This window comes from Lonchura striata, chromosome Z (genome assembly GCF_050655825.1).
Source record: "Lonchura striata isolate lonStrDom1 chromosome Z, ASM5065582v1, whole genome shotgun sequence".
Lineage (NCBI taxonomy): Eukaryota > Metazoa > Chordata > Aves > Passeriformes > Estrildidae > Lonchura > Lonchura striata.
The window spans coordinates 71,859,852-71,879,756 of record NC_140740.1 but is presented as its reverse complement, the minus strand read 5'-3'; the positions used below and the strand labels follow the sequence as shown (position 1 = coordinate 71,879,756).

At 41.7% G+C, this 19,905-nt stretch overlaps 1 protein-coding gene across 4 annotated transcripts in view; it reads left to right on the top strand.

Annotated features, from left to right (window-relative positions):
- KANK1 (KN motif and ankyrin repeat domains 1) overlaps positions 1–19,905 on the top strand; it is a 126,773-nt gene that overhangs the window by 67,003 nt on the left and 39,865 nt on the right. For 3 of the 4 annotated variants that reach the window (XM_085566804.1, XM_021531744.4, XM_085566803.1), the window contains one exon: positions 9,757–9,873. The exons of the other annotated variant lie outside the window; for it this stretch is intronic. In XM_085566804.1, the coding sequence (XP_085422930.1) occupies positions 9,837–9,873 (37 nt within the window). In that variant the 5' untranslated portion in view covers positions 9,757–9,836. The remainder of the gene's footprint in view (positions 1–9,756; positions 9,874–19,905) is intronic. 4 annotated transcript variants of the gene reach the window in all.

Sequence of the window (19,905 nt, the reverse complement as noted above, 5' to 3'; positions counted from 1 at the left end):
CACATGTAGCAAAATGTTTTTGGCTGCATGCAATGCTGAGGCTGAGTGACACTTGCTTGACAAGCTGATGAGTCTTTCTCTATGAGCTGTTGAGCAGGAAGACTATGGAGATACCCAGCTAGACTGGCTCCATCATACTCTGCTGCACCTGCTGCCAGATGGTCTCCAGCTGCTTCATGCCAGCTCCAAATCACAGTGTTAGCACGGTTTGGTGATTCTGCATGCTCTGCAATGAGAGCCCATATGGCATGTTGTGGGGTATCTGGCAGGTTTTTGCTGCTGTGATATCCTGCCTCCCTCCTGCCAGAATGTGAAGATTTGCAATTCATAGGCTGTGGTGTGGACATATGGTGGCTTTGGAGGCAGGACCAGATAAACATCCTCACCCCTGGAATTAATGTTGAAAGCCTGAGAAGAGATGGTTTGTGGTTTAGTGAGGTGGTAGAAATAATAGTGCTGTTTCTGTGGGATGCTGTGATGGAGTGGGAAGGGACAGCAGCCTGGAGCATGTCTGGAGTTTGTTTCCTGGCCATGCTGAAGCTGTGGGGTTGTGGTCTCCTTAGAAAAGCTGTAATTAGTAGAGCTCCCTTGTATTGCTGAAGGAAGAGAAATGGGCCCATGTTAGTATTGAGGTTGGAGCTATTGTCTAACACTTGCAGATAGATGTTGGCAGTGTCGGCTGTAGACAGAGTCCTCTCTTGTAAACTATGGTGGATGAAAAGGAAGAGCCTGGCCCTTGCAATATTGTCTCCTTGCCTCTACAGTTTCCCACTTTCATTGTGGAAAAATATTATAATTTCTCTGTTCATGTAAGGTTGATACCACAGTACCAACCATATTTGTAGTTAAAAAAAGGAAGAGGTACTGGGATTTGGGCATTATTGAGAGGGGAAGGTAGCATTTATGGCTATATGAAGACAAAGCTGATCTGCTGGAGCTTTCTCAGGTAAAGATACATCCTCAGCCGAGGTTACAGTAACATGAGCAAATGCTGCTAGACAAAAGTATTTGTCCTTGAATTTGGCAACTGTCCCATATCGTTGCCCTTCTGTCATGTCAGCTTTATAGTTGGTCTGGTTATGTATAGCATCTCAGACCTAAAATCAGAGGAAGAGACAGACTTGATATTTGACTGTCTGCCTCTAAATATGTTTCATGCTTGTGCCATTATACATGCAATGTCACTGAAGACTAAATACTTGGACACTTTATAGAAGAGTTAGACTTTTCTATTTATCAGAATTTGTGCCTTAAAATCCTTACAGTTTGTCTTATATATAAAGTCCAAACAAGATCACAGTCCATTTCATAAACTGTTTGTAAACATCCTTGATTGGTTTGTTCATCTCAGCCTTCAAGTTTATCTACCTGTAAATTCTCTTTGAATAAGTTAATTAATTTGAAATTATTGGGATCTGCATATGTGTTTTTCCAACTGTTGTTCAACTTTTAATGTTTAAATATAGACTGGAAAGGCTACAGTGTTTTGTACTGCCCCATTGAGTGAACAGTAATGGACAGTTTATACATTATGCTGTGGAGAGAAGGTAGAACTGCTTCTCATCCCAGGCAGAACAATTCCAGGGTTGTCAGTTCTGGGAGGCCACACGTATACTACAGCTGGGATGCATGCATCGTCCCCAAGATGCATTCTTTCCTCTCCCAACTTTTTTGAAGCCTTGTCATTTGTTTTTCACGCTGGATTTCAGTCTTTGTCAGAGCAGATGAAAATGCTGCTCAGCACACATTTAATTTCCCTCTTGGAGACTGAACTATTTTAAGCTGTTTCATCCCTCCTGCTTTTCCACAAGAAAAATATGGATAGCCCAGTTTCATCCCTTGGGCTCCCTGTCACAGCAAGCATTAAAACCCATAGCAATACCATACTGGTTTGAATTCATGTACTTTTATGTGACTCATTATTCACTGGCATAAATAAAAGGGAGTGTCTTCTACATCACCCATTAGGAATTTCAGGTATTAAAAAAAGTTGTTTTTTCTACCATGGATTGCTTTTCTTTTTCTAGTTGATTTTTTTTTTTTCTCTAATGTAAACAGAAATGAGTTTCTGAGTTGCAGCACCATGCAGTCTTCTGAAGGTGGCTTTTTTCCCTTCTGTAAGCTAACATGATGACAATGATGTTGTCAGGAATGATTTTCAAAAGAGATGGGTGGTCTTAGAATGCTTGCAGGGTATGGGAGGCCTTGCAGCACTGTGTGATGGGTGTCATCCAAACATGCTCTTGCACATTAGACAAGGGCCACCAAGTCATCAGACTGTATGGACGGGATGTCCTCCTTATTACAAGTGACAAAAGTGTCCCAACTCTGGTTCACAGAATCCATACAAAGATTTCCTTTTCTAATGAGTGGTGATCCTCATAGTAGGAATATAGGGCTGCCACTGCCATTAGAGCTGCCACTTCTGGCTGGCAGTGAGTCTGCTGCCCTCTGAGAACAGGCATGGTTATCAAAAGTCCACTAGGCTGACCTGATGTCTTTTGGGATACTTTGGAGGGCTGGGTGCAACTTCTGGCCTGTGTTAGAGAAAGCTGCTTGTGCTTGCAGGTAAGTTCTGTTTTGTCTTAACTGCTTGACAAGAATAACTAGAACTGAGGTTTACCTTCCCACAAATTAGCTAGTTGTTAGAGCCAAGCTTGGTTATACTAAAAAAAAAAAAGAATGTACCTTACCCCATTTTGTAAGATTGTTCTTGTAAATGACTTTTTAGTAAGATGCTATTCATGACCAGGATCTTCCACATGGCGACTATACATGAAAGGGTAAAAAAAGGGCAAAGTAAAATGAGCTGGCACTGTATTGCCTATGAGCTGGGAGAGAAGATTATAGTTCATAAAATCACAGATTGTGGTTTGAATCTGAATCTGAAAAAGCTGAATCTGCACTGATTTTGACCAAGTCCTGCAATGCAAGAATTTGGTGGCAGTAAAATTTGTGAAACATCAGTTTAAAATAAGAAAAACTTTCGTGGGTAGGTATTGACAGCCTGGGACTTCCTGACCCACAAGGCAGCAGAAGCAGCTGGCATCAGCAGGGTCAGAAAGAGGCTAGTTAAATTCACAGGCAATTTATATGAATATTAAAATTACATACTAAGGACATTAGTTTGTCCTTAGTAGGTAATTTTAAATATTCATATAAATATTCTAAATCAAATAATTGTTGGTGCTTGGAGAATACAGAAACATGGATTCATCATAAGGCACTTGAACGCTCCTTAAAAAATAAATGCTGTTGCTACTATTGAAAACAATATAGTCTGGATGAATCATTTATCTGACCCTACAGAATGCTGGTTATGTTTGTGTCTGCTGGGTACTATTTTGAAATCTTTTTGTGTTGGTTTTTTTTTTTTAGTTTTTATAGAGATGGGGTATCTCTAGTCTATAACCTTCTTAAATTAAAACACCTTATCTCAGTGTTTCCATACAGGTGTACAAAACCATATAAACTTTCTATCAACTTTTGAAAATTCTTTACAAATACATTTCCTACACTTTAGCTGTTTCTTTTTCCTTTCCCAGCAAGTCACTGAGTGGCTTGTGTAGAATGGCTGATTTCTCTTCTGAATCCTCCAGACACAACTGGATAATTCCATGTGGTAGGAACCTAAAACCCAGGTAGACCATTTCTGCTATTGCTAGCAAATGTGGCAAAGCAATACTTGCAGAAATTCAGAAAAAATGTGGGATATTTCAAATAGCCAGAAGGACCCAGTATTTTTGAAATATTATCACATATATCCATTTTCTGGGGCATTTTCTGTATTGAAAGCTGCCCAGTAAAGCCCCGTTCCTGTACAGTGGGTAAGTGGCTTGGGAGAGTGAAGCAGAGGCTCAGGAGATGATAAGACAATTTTCAAGTATGTAGAAGAAAACCCCTCAGACCCCTATGTTACTGAAGGTTGTACATTTATCCTCTGCTTGCAGCAATAACAAGGTGGGCAAACAAGCTAATGCAAGCCTGCTTAAGGCAGGGGCTGGGGGAGAAGACAATTGAGGGAATCCCCATGAAACTGTCTTATATTTATTTCCAACACAGCTTGAGAACTGGAGCCTGGCATGGCATTAGCTCAAACTTTGGGGTTCAAAAGCAACAAAGCTTTGAGTTGGGTCTGATATTTTGTTGTTGTTTTTGTCAGAAGGGAAGCATTTGGCCTGGGTAGGAGCACTCTGGCTGTTCTTTTGTCAGCTTGCTGACTCAGGTCCCAGAGTTTCTGAGCCATCACTCTCTTCTTAACAGAGCTTAGCTCAGCTTTTGCCTGGAGCTCTGCTGTAAAGAAAGACCTTTTTACAGACCACTGCCATTAGTGGAGGGAGTGAAGAAGGCGGGCAGGTAAATTCATGCTGACCGTAGCCATATCTTTTTAATTAACTTGCTTGTTGAAAGGATTTACAAGGCTTCTTTTGCTCTCATCATACTGCAGATTCTGCACAAAAAAAAAAAAAAAAAAAAAAAAAAAAAAAGAAAGAAAAAAACCCCAACCAAACAACCACCACACCACCCAACACATAATGACATAATGAGAGGTGAGTTTTTTTGATTGACTGCTTAAATTTTGTCCAAAATAAATTACCTGTCATACTGCATGTAGTAAGAATTGTTTCTGTCTTTTGATGGAGAGACTGAACCACAACTGACTGCTGCCTGAGAGATGCTGCAGGAAACAAAGGTCCCAGGGATTTTTAGTTCTTCGTTTTAGGGTGGCCTAGCTGCTGATTTATTTTGTTCAGTTAGTGATACTTGAACAGCAGCTTGCATTACTTTGTTTGTGATTTGGATGAAACATTATAAAGACATTTGCTCTAGAAAGCATATGAATGGGTGAATTGTTACATGATTAAATAATTAAGTGAAATTTTAAATCATTCACAGTTTACCCTTATCTCAACACTGATCACTCCATGTCTGACCTGAAAAAAAAAATCCTTATCTGCCTGCATTCTTATTTGGTTTTTGCTTTTAATTCTAAAGTAGCATATATATAAAAAATAAAGTATTTTTCCCTTATAAATGTTGCCTTTCAATTTATTGGCCACTCATTTTGATAAACATAAAGATAAGAAGAACACAGCCAAGGCAGGGGTAAGATTGAAAAGAAAGTATCACTGAGATACAGTCATTATCCCAGGATAGATACCAACCACAGAGCAACTCCCCACATACTTTCTCTTTTGCTGTTGTTGGCTTCAGACCTTGCTTCATTTAAATTGCACCTGGCATACTTAGTACACGTAGGTTGCAGATATTCCTGTTTCCTGTAGAGAATCACAAATTTGAAAAGTGCTTGCCACTCTAGCTGAGCAGGAGGGATTCCCACTGCCAATTTCTTCTTGCAGCTAGAGAAATTACCATTTGTGTTTTCAGATGAGTTTTGCATATATCTTGCCTTTTGTTTGCAAATGATATCAGTGTCTTGCAGAATGAAACTGGGCAAGTTCTACTGCCAGGACGACCCACATGTGAGAGCAAAGTCTCAGGTAGAAGTCTTGTTGCACTGATGTATAGCAGGAATGGAGCAGTACCAGTTCTTCTTGAGTATTGCATCTCATGGGTCAACTTGCTCTGTCAAACCCTTCTACCCGACTATTTAATCACCACTTTGCACTTGTTGGATAGGATTGCAGAGCTGGTTTTTCTCCTGAAACCATTCCCTGACTATATTCATTTGAACAATTGGGAGCCTGTACCTTCAAATCCGTCACAGTTCTGATCTACAGAACTCCCACTTGGAATCTAGATCTTAAACAACAGAATTGTATTGTGTGAGCCACAATCACCCTGTGAGTAGTTCAAATTATGGTGCTGATCTGGAGCTTTTTTGGAGAGGTTGAGGTGACTGTTTGCTCTTAAGAGTCAGTGTGTGCCATGAGAAAAAAGAAGTTACATATGCATCTACTTAGCCTAAAGCCTCCTTGCCTGGGAAGCCAGAATCTGTTTCCTTGAATCCCACAAACCAGTGTGTCCCCATCACTATTTCCACATGTGACCTCAGCCCTGGACAGGAGGACTTTCAGGATTGTTTTTCTGGGTTAAGAGCTGAGTTAGATTTCTCTTCTAGAAATTACTGTGTTGCCAACATGCTGTTCTACAGCTGCTCTTAGACCAAACCTCAGCCATTTTCTGTCTTAAGTGTCTCCTACAAACATCAGACTGAAGTGCGAGTCTGGATCTTCTGCAAGCTTGTGCCTCTAGAGGCTTCTGCATTTCTGCAGATCTGCTGTGTGGATGCCAGAACTGATCTATACCTACTCAGATACTTCTGGTGCAGAAACACCAGAATAGGTGTTAGCAAGACACAGCACAAAAGAGGAGCAAGGTTCTTTTCCCTTGTGACTAGGACAGGATTAGGACATAGGCTTCATGTTCTCCCTAAGAAATCACCATTCTGGAAAAACCTGTAAAAGCTGAGGTGTCATGAATGTTTGTAGAAACTGAGGATCATGTGTGTTTAAGGTTTTGCTATTGAACCTCAGGGCAGAAGAGAGTTTGAATATCTAATGCAAAACACTTTTAACAACTGCTTCATTGAGCAATAACTCTTCATACAGCTAGTCTCTGCTTGTTTTGCATTTGCCCTAGGATCTGTAAATCACAGTATTCACAGGCAAGCATGGGTTGAGCATGTAAAAACACATAGGCAAAGAGTTGAAGACTTGGGAATGGATTATACAAGCTCCTCTACTAATTTTCTTGTGTAAGATGTCTCTGCCAGAGAATATGCTTTGCTGTAGAGGAGACTAAGTTTTCTTCCTCTCTGTGTTCTAGCTGGTCTCTGGTATTTTTATGCGCCTCACCCACAAGAGAGACTTGTGTCCAAATGCAGCTTCTGGGGTGTGTGCAACTGGGGAATTACATGTGGCACCATTCTAAAAATGATCCATGTATGTGTTGATGCAATTTCAGGAATACAGTTCCCCATGTATAGCTCAAAGCACATTTTAACAAAATTCCCTTCTTCCATGAGTTTGCTGAGCCAGATCAAATTTTCTCTGTATTTAAAGGGCTGTTTAATAGGTAGCTTTTCAATTCCTGCTACATTTAATATCAAACAAACAAACAAAAAGCAAAACAAAAAACCCTACCATACCAAAAAATACAGAAGTCAATTACTTCACTTAGCTATGAAATTATTAGGTCCTATATTTTCCTTTCTTTTTTTCATTTTCTTCTAGCTGTTGGACTAAATTTGCTTCCTGAATTATTTTATTAATCCTCACTTAAGCTCAGAAGCAGCAAGTGAGTTTGCTTGAGGTACTTGAGCCTGCATAGCTTTGAAATTGACAGAAGCATACTCACAAGGCATTGTATCAGGTCAATTGCATCTCTTCAAGCCACAAAACAATGGAGATCTCAATATTTCAAGCCTTGTTTAGATTTTCAGCACTGTTTTTATTAACTCTGTGTCAATTCTCACCTCAATTACATTTATTTCTTGCTATGAGGAAGCTCTCCTCACTTGTCCCTGTGAATGGTGACTGTAACAGGTTTTACTTTTAAACCCATCATGAGGCACGCCACAGTCGGGCCTCTTTTTTGTGGTTGACTCACTCATGTTTGGGACTGCACTGCACCTAGAAGAGATGTGTCCTCCCCCGAGGATCCCCTCCCACCCCTCTGTCCATACCCATCCCTGGGTGCATGCTATGCTCTCAGGTCTCCCCTTGTACAGTGCATATAATGAAAGCAGGGAAGCATACCTGTTGTTACAGTGCTACCAAGACAGCACAGAGCTATGCTGAACAAATTAGAAGTGAGTGAATAAATTCAGTTTTCTTTACTCTTGGTTACAATGATAGAGATAGATACCTTGCTATGTGCAGCCCGCCCTGAGACAGCGGCTGTCCTGAGCTTCAGGAGACATCCTGAATTTCACACGGAGGCTGATAATAACTTTTCAGTAAGCATTCATTGGGACTAAGTAAAAATTGCCTGTCTTCACCTTAAATCATAACTTTATATCCTTATAGCAAGAAGACATGGGAGTGATGCTTTAAAATCTCTCTGTTTGAAAGGAAGTCGTTAATATTTTCCTACAAGCTCACAGATTTAAAACTTCTGTCCCAGCTGCAAACTCTGTTAGCAACATGTTTTTCTTTTTTTTTTTCTTTTTTTTTTTCTTTGCCATGTTTCATTGTTTCAGAAATTTTATAATTATCATTAGGCCTGGAATCTTGTGATGGGCCTCTCTTGATTAAGGCCTGTGTTGGATTCCTGCCTTATATTGCCATTCATAGCCTTTCACTTATACAATCTTTACAGCAGCTTCATGCTCTGCCCTTCACTGAACAAGATGTGGTAAACATCAGTGTATAAGGCAGAGCTAGGGAAGGAGAAATTGCAATGAAGCTCTTTCTGCATTCTTGGAAAATTTATATCAGGATTGTACTTAAAATGAAGGTATTTGTGTTGTTGAAGGAGAAAGCAAGGCTGTATTAACTTGTATGATGGAGCTCTATCACATTTTAAAGACAGCCAGCTTCTCTATCAGTCAGTGTATCTCTGACTCAAATTCACATGGTGCCAGCCCTTATTAATTTCTTGATTTTCTTTTACTTTGCTAATCTGCTTAGCTTTTAAATACTTTTCTGCACATAGTGTCAAAGATAAATCAAATATAATTGGAAAAATGTGACTAGTTTCTTGAGGAGTTGTCAACCCAAGTCAGATGGGGGTCAGCAAAGCAACATGTTCTTTATATGCCTAAGCTCCACCTATCTGAGTCAACAAAATAAAATGCTGTTTGGACTGTAGAAAACTCAAAGCAGACTCAGGAAGAGGCATCTCCGCAGCCCCAGATGAGTCAGATTTTCTGCCCTGAAGATGAGAGTTGTGATCAGGCTGCCCCCTGCACTGAAGCTGGGCAGGGAAGAAGGAACTGAGCCTTGCTGCAGAGCCAACAATTCTGGCTTTGCCGAGCCAGCCAGCAAACCACAGAACTGCTGCTGGTTTGGCTTCTGCCTCTCATTTGGCTTCATCTCAGCAGCCACCCACCCAAGAGGACAGTGCCCTTTTTTGTACCTGCAGCCTGAGCTTTAGGCAAATGCTGCTTATTGGTTCAATCTCCCATGTGTGGGTTGGAAGAAAATGCAACACCCAGAGAACCCATTGCTGCTGGAACTTGCAGTGGAGAGGTCTTGAAGTCAGATGAGCACCACTTCTGACAGCATCCATGCCACCCTGCTGGCTTCCAGTAGCTCTTGGTGTCCAGGTTTGTCAGGCAGAGATGCCTGCTCTGGCTGCATCTGAGGGTTCTACCCACACCTCCCCAGGGGCACATCTGAGCACAGAAATTGCTCACTGGTACAGTGTTTCTGTAGGTGCTCTTCACCTAAAAAATCCTCTAACCCTGCCTTTGTAAGATGTTGGATAATCTAAAACTTTATACACATGCCTGCAAATGAGGAATCTGCGGTGGTACAGGGGAGTTTAGAGACCAGCTGCAAAAAAGTTGAGGACAGGACATGAAAATCAAGGCCAATTGCAGATTCAGATAGTTGCATCCTCACTAATGACAGATCCAGAGGTTGTCAGAGAGCCACGGTTCAGCTACAGTCACTTGGACACCCTTGGGGTTTGTGATAGCTAGGATGCTGATTTGAGAGGAGCATGCTAGTGCTGGGCTGAAGTTTTTATTAAAGATGAGACTTTAAACAGACAGAAATGCCTACTGCTTAATGTACCTAACTTCTTAAAACGACGTGTTTTTAACTGCTTTTTACTTGTTTGTTGCAGGTTGCATGTCTGGTTGGACTTGATGCATGGCATTTGCATGACTCCAAAAAACCTAGCAGTGGATGTGTCACTGAGCAAACATGGCCTACCCAGCAAACACTAACGGCAGCGCTGCAGGTAACTGAACGGGAACACTTTCCCCCTTTGGATTATTAATTAAAAGAATTCTTACATTGTGCAAGCAGGAAAAGGAAGTAATGGCAGTTTAAATACTGAAAAAATAGTTTCCTGGTAGATCAGAGACCATCTGTTCTGCCCCCAACCACCCCAATAATCTTTTAAATATTTATAGTATGCAAAACAGTTTGGGAAGACCTAAGGGTTGGCACTCCATCATTCAGCATGCATTGTCCTCCTCTGCTTTCAAGGACCTACTGGGGCTTACTCTAGACTCTGGGAGGGCTTTTCTGCAAATCAGGAGGCTGTTACACTGAGTCTGTAATAGTTTGTGAGATTAACCAGCTCTTAATGCATCATATCCCCAGCCCTTCCTGGTTACCCTTACTAATCAGTCAAATTCTTGTTTCTTACTTCTACGCAAAGCTTAAAACCATTTCTCAAGCAATAACGTGAAGAGGTGTTCACTTTTTTGTTATTTTTAAGGAGTTCCTGAACTATCTGTTTTGGTTGTGTGATACTCTGTGATATGGGTTGCTTGGCATGTTCAAAGGTTGCTCAGGAGGGCTGGCAGGTCAGGAGGGGGCAGAAATTGCAGAACTACTGATAACAGCACAGCAGCAGTGCTCCTCCTGCGGTTATGTCAATATTTTCCTCTTCTGATCACTGCACAAACATAGTTTTAGCCCACTAAAGCTGAGGCTGTTACAGTAGGATTACACAGAAAATGTCAAGTGCATGGCAGGAGCTTGTGAGTTACTCACTGTGCTCACTGTAGAATTATTCTAATTAGACCATGGGATTAAAACATTTTGTGTGCAGGATATTAGAAATATGGAGTGCCACTATGTGCAGTTTTGTGCAAAACAAGAAGTCTTTTTTAAAGGCTAGTGAAAGTTCAGTTAAGTCTTTGGAATTACTATTATCTGTTGATGATTTAAGGCTAAATTTACCAATGTTGTTAAATCTTGAGACTGCTGAAATAAGATATTTCTATTCCCTTCTCCCATGCCCATTTTATATAATTAGGAGTATATTCTTTAAGATAGAAACCATATCCTTTTGTAACCTTCAGTAATCCTTTTGAGAAGGTAGACTGCAAAACCTCTGGTGTGTGACTTAACTGTAGCTCTTTGCTGCCTAAACACCCCGATGTAACTTGACTTTTTTTTGTAATACACCTTTAACTTAAGTCATGCAGAAAAATTTCCTCTGCTTACAAGGAAAGAAAAATTGTGCATGGAGTGTTACTGATTACTAATCTTTTTTTCTCCCTGCAGTAGAATTGTCTATTGAAAAAGTTGGTGGGCTGATGTGTAAGTCTAAAAGAAACTAAATGCTTGTACTGTTATTGCAAAATGAAGTTTTAGTTTCAGGATTATTATGCAAACAAACAAGGCTTCTTGCAGGATAAAGCTGTTTGTTCCCTTCTTGGAGGATAAAGTTATTTGTTCCCTTATTCGTAGAAAGACGCTGTAATAAAAAACAAGTATTTAATTCAGAACAAAATTGGACAACATTTTGCAGATACTGTCAGGACTTGTTGGCTTTGCAAGCCCTTGAGGCCAGTGTTCTAACATGCAGATATGTACGCCCGTTTCTCCAAATAGTTCATAATAGACAAAATATTGGGTGGCAAATACCTGTGATTTGTTGTGCTGCTGTGCTGCCTGGGAGAGAATGCCTCTGGATGAGCAGGAACTGATCTGGGCGTTGGAGGTATTGAAGCAAGCTTCTTAATTGCATGGAGCGCTACGAGTGGAAAGACAAACTTCAGGGGTGGTGTTTTCTGCGCCCTCTGAATCAATCAGCAGCAGGAAAAAGAACTAGAAAGACTTGTTAGGGACTACTAAACCACATTTACGTTACTTGAATATTTTGGCAAGTCTGACCACATGTTCAGCTTCATTCAAGTATGAAGTGACTAAGAAGCAAGCAGTGGTTTCCTTTGGTTAACTCGAGAATGTGAGTACTTGCACTATCAAATAATTATGCCTATGTGCCATTTCGGTAATTTTTTTGCAGTGTATAAGCCTATGTGGACTACTGCTGCTGCAGATGAAATTTGTAAAGGAATGCTTGAATTTGGAACTTGTTTCCAGGAAAGGATCTAGCTATTTTGCATTTGCATAGAGATTTTTTTAAAGGGATATTTATGGGAAGTAGATTTGCTGTAAATATTTTAGTGAGAGTGTATAGGAGATAAACTACAAAGCAAGTGATGACTTTATCATGAAAGTACCTATCATTAGTTTCACTGTCTCTTGCCTATCTCAGTAAAGACATTAGCCTTAAATGTGATGAATAAATGACAGTCTGTGATTTATGCTTCAGTACTGTTTGTCAATAGTTTTGTTTGCTGCTGACTTCAAAATTTTATAACTCTGTTCACAATTTCATTGCACAGAGGTCTCGTAGTGAACTGTATTTTTTTGGGCTGCAAGCTTACTTATTCTTTATTATCCAGTTTGGGAGGTTTTTTTCTTACTGATGTTGGACTAGGCTGTCAAAGTTGTACTGTCTGCTCAGAAAAGACCTGAATAAATTGGTGCTTGCAGAAAAATTTGCTATATTTTATGAAGTGCTGGATAGTGCTTAGTTATAGGTTCTGGATAACTGTTTAGTCTTCACTTGAGGCATGTGAGCTCACTGCTCAGTCCAGTAAACTAAACCAGAGTTAAGGAGTGTAGAACAAGTCCAGAGCATGGTGTGCAGTCATCCAAGAAGCTGCCTCAGGAGCTGGGAAATACCCTCAGTCTGTGGGGAGCTATTGGGAGTCTGCAGTTGGTTTGGTACATGATACAAATTAATTTCTTTTTGCATAGTACAAGAAAAAATAAATTAGGTGATTGTTTCTCTAAATAGTATTAGTGTCTCCATTAACTGCTGGGTGAAACTTCCAGTAATTGTTAGCTTCTGTGCTTGCTAGGACTGATGCATAATTCATCTATTTAATGAGGCTTTGCTAACATTTCTATAATGATATCTGTAGAAATGTCTTCCAGTCAGCTACGAAAAGCACAATGAACAATGAACAAGCAGAAAACTTACAGGGCAGTTTGGAAATAGCTCCAAATGGATTTTCATTCCTTTCACTAACAACCTCTTTGTGAAAACTTTCTTTTCAAAACAGATGTTCTGAAAGGCACTGCATGGAATAAACTTCCAGTCTAATTCTGTTTATTCTGATGTGGAAAAGAAGGAAACAGCAAAACAAACATAGGAGACTGATTTAGAAAAGATAAAGGATTAAAAACTGGTTTTGTCACTAACTATAACAAAAAAAATTTTTTAGTTGACTTCCCTAAGCACCTCATTTTCTATATCCAGAGACTGAAGAATTGTTAGTCACTCCTTAACAGACATAAAAAAGCACTTCCAGTTTTTTTGAGTAGGATGAGCTGCAGGGGTCAGTATAGCAAGGCTGTTGCACAAACCCTTTCTTTACTTTTGCTGTACAGCAAATGCATATTATTTTCTGTATGTAGGGTCAGAGATTTCCCTGCTCTTTTCTGTTTCCTCCCTTTTGTCTTTACCTTCTCGTCAATCTAGTGTATGGATTTATGTTTCTGTGCCTTCCCACTCCATTTTTAACTTGCTTTTCTACATACAGAAGCACAGCATCCTGCACATGTTCATTTCAGCTGCTTATTTGCATGTTTAACTCTGCTCCATGCTTTAGAGTCCAGCACAATTCTTAAAGTGGTGAAATTGTAGCACCTGAACATCATTTTTACTGTTAGTCTCCTTGCACCTGTAAAACAAGGAACTGCTGCTGTGATAGCCAGTCTGCAGCTGTCAAGTGTATTTGCTCCCAGTGTATTCTTTTCACTCACAGCTGATCTGGGCATCCACCTCCATTCCTTGCAGCAAGCCAGGGCTGTGGGACCACAGGTGGTTTGATGAGAGAGATACAAATAATATCTGGACCGCTGTTTCCTCTGCAGCAGCCTGGCATCCTCTAGTTATTTTATATGTGCGCAGTTACACTGGAGCACCCTGTGGGCTTCTGGTCAGATTTTCTTTGTATCTGAGCAATTTTCTTAACTCCTACATGAAGTTATAATTATACACCAGTTAGGCAGAGAATGAGGCCATCACTAAAAGCTGCTGCCTGAATTAATGTTGTTTGAGATACTAACATCAGCATGACTCAAAGACCAAATGTTTAATAAATGTATTTTCCATCTGCTGGTATATAAATGCTTAAGCAACTGTTGAAAAGTATTATGAAAACCCCAGTTAACTTATTAACCCTTTTAATTGAGGCCAGTAAATAGAACATTTACTTAGAGTAAATGTTTTTATCACACACATCCTCTGCATTGATTTGTAACAACTCTTACCAAAGATTTGTAGACACACTTTTCTTTCAGTTACTGTATTATTTGACTTACCGTCTCTCCTCTGATTCCATTTTCCTCATTCATTTTAGGTAATATGCACAGAATTTTGCATTATTTCTAGCCTCATAATGTAAATATAGTCTAGGCAGAAAGTGTACACCTGAACATTACCACTGTTACTAACTTTAGCAGAATTCTTCACTACTTCTTCACTTTAGCACCATTCTTCATTACAGACCATCCATCTGGGAACTTACAGACCTAAATGAGTTACCAGTTGAAAGTGCTGGTTGCCAGGTAGTAGCCCATCTGCTGGAGCCTTTGCTCCTGAGTAGTGAGGTGCCTGCCCCAGGAGCCCAGCTGCCAGTCGCTCTCACTGCCTCCTGCGCGGTGGCTGTCACTGCGGCATGGCTGCAGTGCTGCTGACACACCAAGCTCTGCACTCAGCGGCCTCTGAGTTTACTTTATTCAGCAGATGCAAGTGACCAGGATTCAGGAGAGTTTGTCTTTTTACCTAATCAGTCATGCAAGGACAATTTGTTTGAGTCAGGACTGTGTGATGACAGACTATCTAAGCGTGTTCCTCCCCTAGCATGCTCCCTGCTCCAAACCTGTTTCCAGTAATTTTCAGAATTAATGGAGATGGGTGTATGCCCAAGTGTGTGTTTTAGTAGCTAGTGAAAGGCTCTTGCCATCAAGAGAGCCTGCTCCATTGGCCTGCAGTCTTGAGCTTTCGGGATGGGCATATAGCTGTCACTGGGATCCAGCTCCTGCCTCACCCACAAGCGGTCCTGTGAGTCACTCTGGTGGTGCCCAGTATTAAAAGACAAGCTAGGGTGGGACCATGAAATCTATGGGAAGAAGGGTGAGTGAGGCTTCAGTGATTTCACATAATCTCTATCACAAGACATATCAACATTTTTATCAGTATGCTGTAGTACATTCACTGATCCCAGATCTGCCTTAAGGACAGATGGCTGGAGTAGAAGCATGTGATCTCACAGTGAATGTTGTGTTTTTACTTGAATTAATAACTGCTTCTGCAACTGCTAGTTGATTACTGTAATACAAGGGTGTATTTGCCTCTGCAGTAGAACACTTAAAAATTCACTGATTTACATTTGCCCAACTTAAAGACCTTTATGAGACTGCAGAGGGCCAGGGACCACCCATCTTTTACTCAGGACTTGCTGTCCAAAGAATGTGCTACAGGTCTGATTTTGGGTGCTAGTGGAAAGGCAGGGATCAGGAAGAAGTTAGAATAAGTTAAATATAGTGTCATTGGAAGTTTGGCGACATAGGAGTCCGCTCTGGATAGTCCAGTCCTTAGAAATGGAAATTGCATGAAGTGGGAAAGAGATGGTCCATGACACAAAATAATGATATGCGGACACTGATGCTCTGCAGGAGGACAAAGCTGCCTTGAAAAAAAGAATATGTTTAATTGATCTGTCTTTTTGTCAGAGATTACTGCAGCTGTTGTTCTGGATTACCTTCTGCAGCTGCTCAGATTCTTATATCTCACCTAGGCAGAGGACTGTGTTCATTCTCTCTGACGAAGGCTTGCTCATGGAGCAATGCAGGCTTTCCTTCTCTGGCTGTTGTGATGCACTTGTGTGGCAGCACATGACGTTCTCATGTGGCCTGCTGCTGCTCCCTGTGGAAATACATGCCCTTTTCACCCTGGGAGGAAGCTAAGGGTGCTCATCTTGTATTTTAAAGTTTTCTAGGGACTCATCAGGCATGTATTGCTATTTGTGGTACCATGCAGCCTTCCTGCACTGGAGATCAACAGTGATAAAACCCCCAAGTTCTCGTGGTGGAAGTCACGGCTTTGCACTGTCTGGTGGCAGCTGGGGTGAGGGTAAGGAGCAAGCACCAGAAACAGGACAGGCACATGTCACAGGAAAAACACCAAGAATAAACTTTTTCCAGACCTGAAAAATTACTCTCTCTTCATTATCTGCTTTTCCCCACTTACACACAACTCAGTAATTTTTTCCCCAAACTATTCTACAGTATTCCTCACTTCCCAGATTCTTCTGCAGAAAGCAGTTAATGAATAATGCATATAAATCTCTTCCCTGTGGGAAGGGAAGATATTTTGTTCCTTTTTAAAATATATGGTCCCTCAGAAAAATTACTTGGATGGAAATAACCTGATGGTAGTTGCTTGTCTTTCTGTTTGTAAGCACATGAGTGCTTGCATTTAGGCATGTTCCTTACAAAAGGGTTACTACTGGAGCAGAAGTCCTTGAGAACCTTCTTGTAGTGGCCACCTCTCTCCTCCCCCTCTTTTGAGCTATTTGTAAGCTTTGTATTAGACATGACAGAAGGGCAGCCCTTCCTGTATCATGTTTTCAGAGCACTTTTAGGGGCTGACTTCCCACGTTGGCATTGCTGCTGTATCTCCATTTCCTTCCCCTGGTAATATGACTCCCCTTGGTAGCAGAGAAATGTTCCTGCCAGGATGTCCCAGTATAACCAGCTCTGAGCTTTGGGACAGCAGTGGTTGGCCTCTGCTGTGGGATATAGGTTGGGGTGTCTGGGGGGCAGGTAACCACATCCAAAAAGGGCTCTCCTGCTCTCTATCTTTCTAAAACTATTCAGAGCATATTCTCAGTCTCTTGAGAATTTTCTTCTGATTCTTCACAGACTTTGACAAAACTAAATGCTCAGACGCTTGGAGAGGTAGGTGAGTGTGCCATCTAGTCATACTCTTTCATGATTTCTGTCTGTCCTTCCCTACCTTTGCAAGATCTTCTTACCTGTATAAGTAGGTAATATGACCCTTACCCCTTCTCACAGTCCATCCCTTTATTTTGCCCGAGGTCTCCTCCCTTGTTATCTTGAACTGTAATTAATGTTTTATGTGACTGTTTCCTCTTTTTAAAATTAATGTATTCCTGTGTCTTTTTCCTTTATAACAGTATGTTGATTTCCTTCAACATATAAGGGCCTGTCTGTGATATTTTTGCCCTTCTGTATTTGTTTGAAAGTTGAGGGGGGCAGGGGGAAAAACAGGGGACACTGATTTTTTAATATCTGGGTTTGAAGGTTTGGTCAGATTAGGATGAGGATCAAATTACCTGATAATTGGGAGCAGACTGCACTCCCTATATAAACCAGACATCCCTTGTCTGGAGTAGTCTCTTACTGCTGAAGGGCATGCTGGTGTACTCCTAGCCCCTTCCCTACCCTTGCCTCACACAACCAACCTCTTTGCCTGGAGCACTGTCATATGGTTTGCAAAGCAAGTAATAGATAAGGAAACACTTGCACAACTCTGATGCTGTTGCTGGAATTTCAGGTCTAATACTAGCAAATGGGTCAATTTTGACACTTCATATACACTGCTTCATAAATCTAAAATGTGCAGCTTTCAAAAAACCAGTGCATTGCAAGAAAATAAAGTGAGGCACATGGCCATGGTTGAATAAAGTGGACTAATATTTGTATATGATACAAGCGTATAGGCAAGATCAGGGCAGTCAGGTTTCAAGGACTTACAAATATCACCAGGAGTTTTTTACTTCAGTAAGTCCATGGCTAAGTCCTTTCTCCCCCTTCCTTCTTCTCCCCTCCCTCCAGCAGAACTGTGATTCTTTAATTTTAGATATCTTTTTCCGTTATTGTAAGTTATAAACCTAAAAAAGGTATTCCTGTCTAAAATAATTTTCTTTGCTTTTGCTCCTCTTGTCTGTTTTTTGTATGTGGAGACCGATGGCTGCTATATAGTTTTTAAGATTGTCAAGACCCAAGTGTGCTTACATGGCTGTGCATCCACTGCATCACCCTTTAGACTTTCACCATTCTCCCTCATCATCATTAGTTAAAGTCCTGTCCCCTTCCTCTCTCTCAGAGAGTCTGCCATCCAGGATGCTTGTCCTTCCCTTTTTGCTCCCTAATACTCAGTGCCTTTTTCCAGTGCTTGGTTTCAACCCAGGTCTCCCCAGGGATGCAAAGGAATTTCTTCAAGTCTGTACCCTGAAGAGTGTAGACTGATACATAACCTTCCTCTGCCTCTGCTTCCTCACAACCCATTTTCTGTGTTGTGAAAAAGGCAATGTTGACAATTTTGAGAAAATTACTTATCTGACCCTTTACAGAGAAGAGCTGTAAGACTACAACTCTGCAAATATAAATGTGGCTCAGCCACACAATCTCAGCCCACAGGACAAGTCACCAGCACAGCAGCAGGAGAGACATCTCTCTGTGAAACTGTGTGTCACATCTCCCCATCCAGTCCATCTTTACTGTCCATTGTCAATCCTGCTACTGTGTGATGTACTGCATGCACTGTTTATCAGTTTATCAGTCACATGGCACATTAACAGGACATGTATTCTTGCCCATGGATCCCATTAGGCAGGTCCTGGTAAACTGACCTGATCTCCTTCTCTGTCAAGGTGACTTGCTTAGTGGATGAGGGAAAGGTTGTGGATGTTTCTGCCTCGACTAAGTATGGCTTTTGACACTGTTTCTCACAGAATTCCCCTGGAGAAAGAGGCTGCTCATGGCTCAGTGTCTTTACCCACTGCTCACTGGGTAAAAAAACATCTGGATGACCAGGACTCAATTTGGAGGATCCTAATGGATGGAGTTACAGCCAGCTTGTGGCCGGTGCTCTCTAGGGCTCAGTACTGGGACCAGTTCTGTTAAGGTCTTCATGGATTATATGGATGAGGGCATATCAAGGGCACTGTCACGCAGTTTAGAGACAGCACCAACTCCAGCAGGATTGTTGATCTGCTGGAGGGCAGGAAGGCTCTGCAGAGGGATCTGCACAGGCTGGATCATGGCCAAGGCCAGTGGTGTGAGGTACAACAAGGCCAGTGCTGGTCCTGCCCCTGGGTCACAGCAGCCCCAGGCAGTGCCACAGGCTGGGGCAGAGTGGCTGCAGAGCTGCCCACAGGAAAAGGCCCTGGGGGTGCTGGTGACTGAGGTCAGACATGAAGCCGATCTGCCCAGCCATCTCCTCTCTAGCAGATGCCCTTGGAAGGACATAAGAAGCAAGCGAACACACTTCTTCCCTTGGTGTACAGAAACCTGCAACTCAGAGACTTCCCAAGCTGGGGTGGTCTAGGTGTGTTTTAGGTCACAGTGTCAAATATGTGTTTTCAGGTGCAACTGAACGTGAACCAGCAGTGCCCAGGTGGCCAAGAGGGACAATGGCACCTGACCTGTACCAGCAAGAGTGTGGCCAGCAGGAGCAGGGCAGGGATTGCTCCTCTTTACTCAGCACTGGCGAGGCTGCACCTCAAATCCTGTGTTCAGTTCTGGGCCCCTCACTCCAAGAAGGACCTTGTGGTGCTGGATGGAGACCAGGGAAGGGCAATGGAGCTGGAGAAGGGTCTGGAACACAAGTTGTTAAAGAGAGAGCTGTGGTTGTTTAGCCTGGAGAAAAGGAGGCTCAGGGGGACCTTATCACTCTCTACAACTGCTGGAAAGGAGCGTGTAACCAAGTGGGAGTCAGCCTCTTCTCCCAGGGAACAAGTGACAGGATGAGAGCCTCAAGCCTCAGGAAAGGTTGCATAGGAAAAATTTCTTCACCAAAATGGTTGCCAAGCTTGGAACAGGCTTCTCAGGGAAGTGGTTGAAACACCGTCCCTGAAGATGTTTTAAAGGTGTGTTGTACATGCAGTGCTTGGGAACAGACCAGTGTTCTAGTGGTGGACATGGAAGT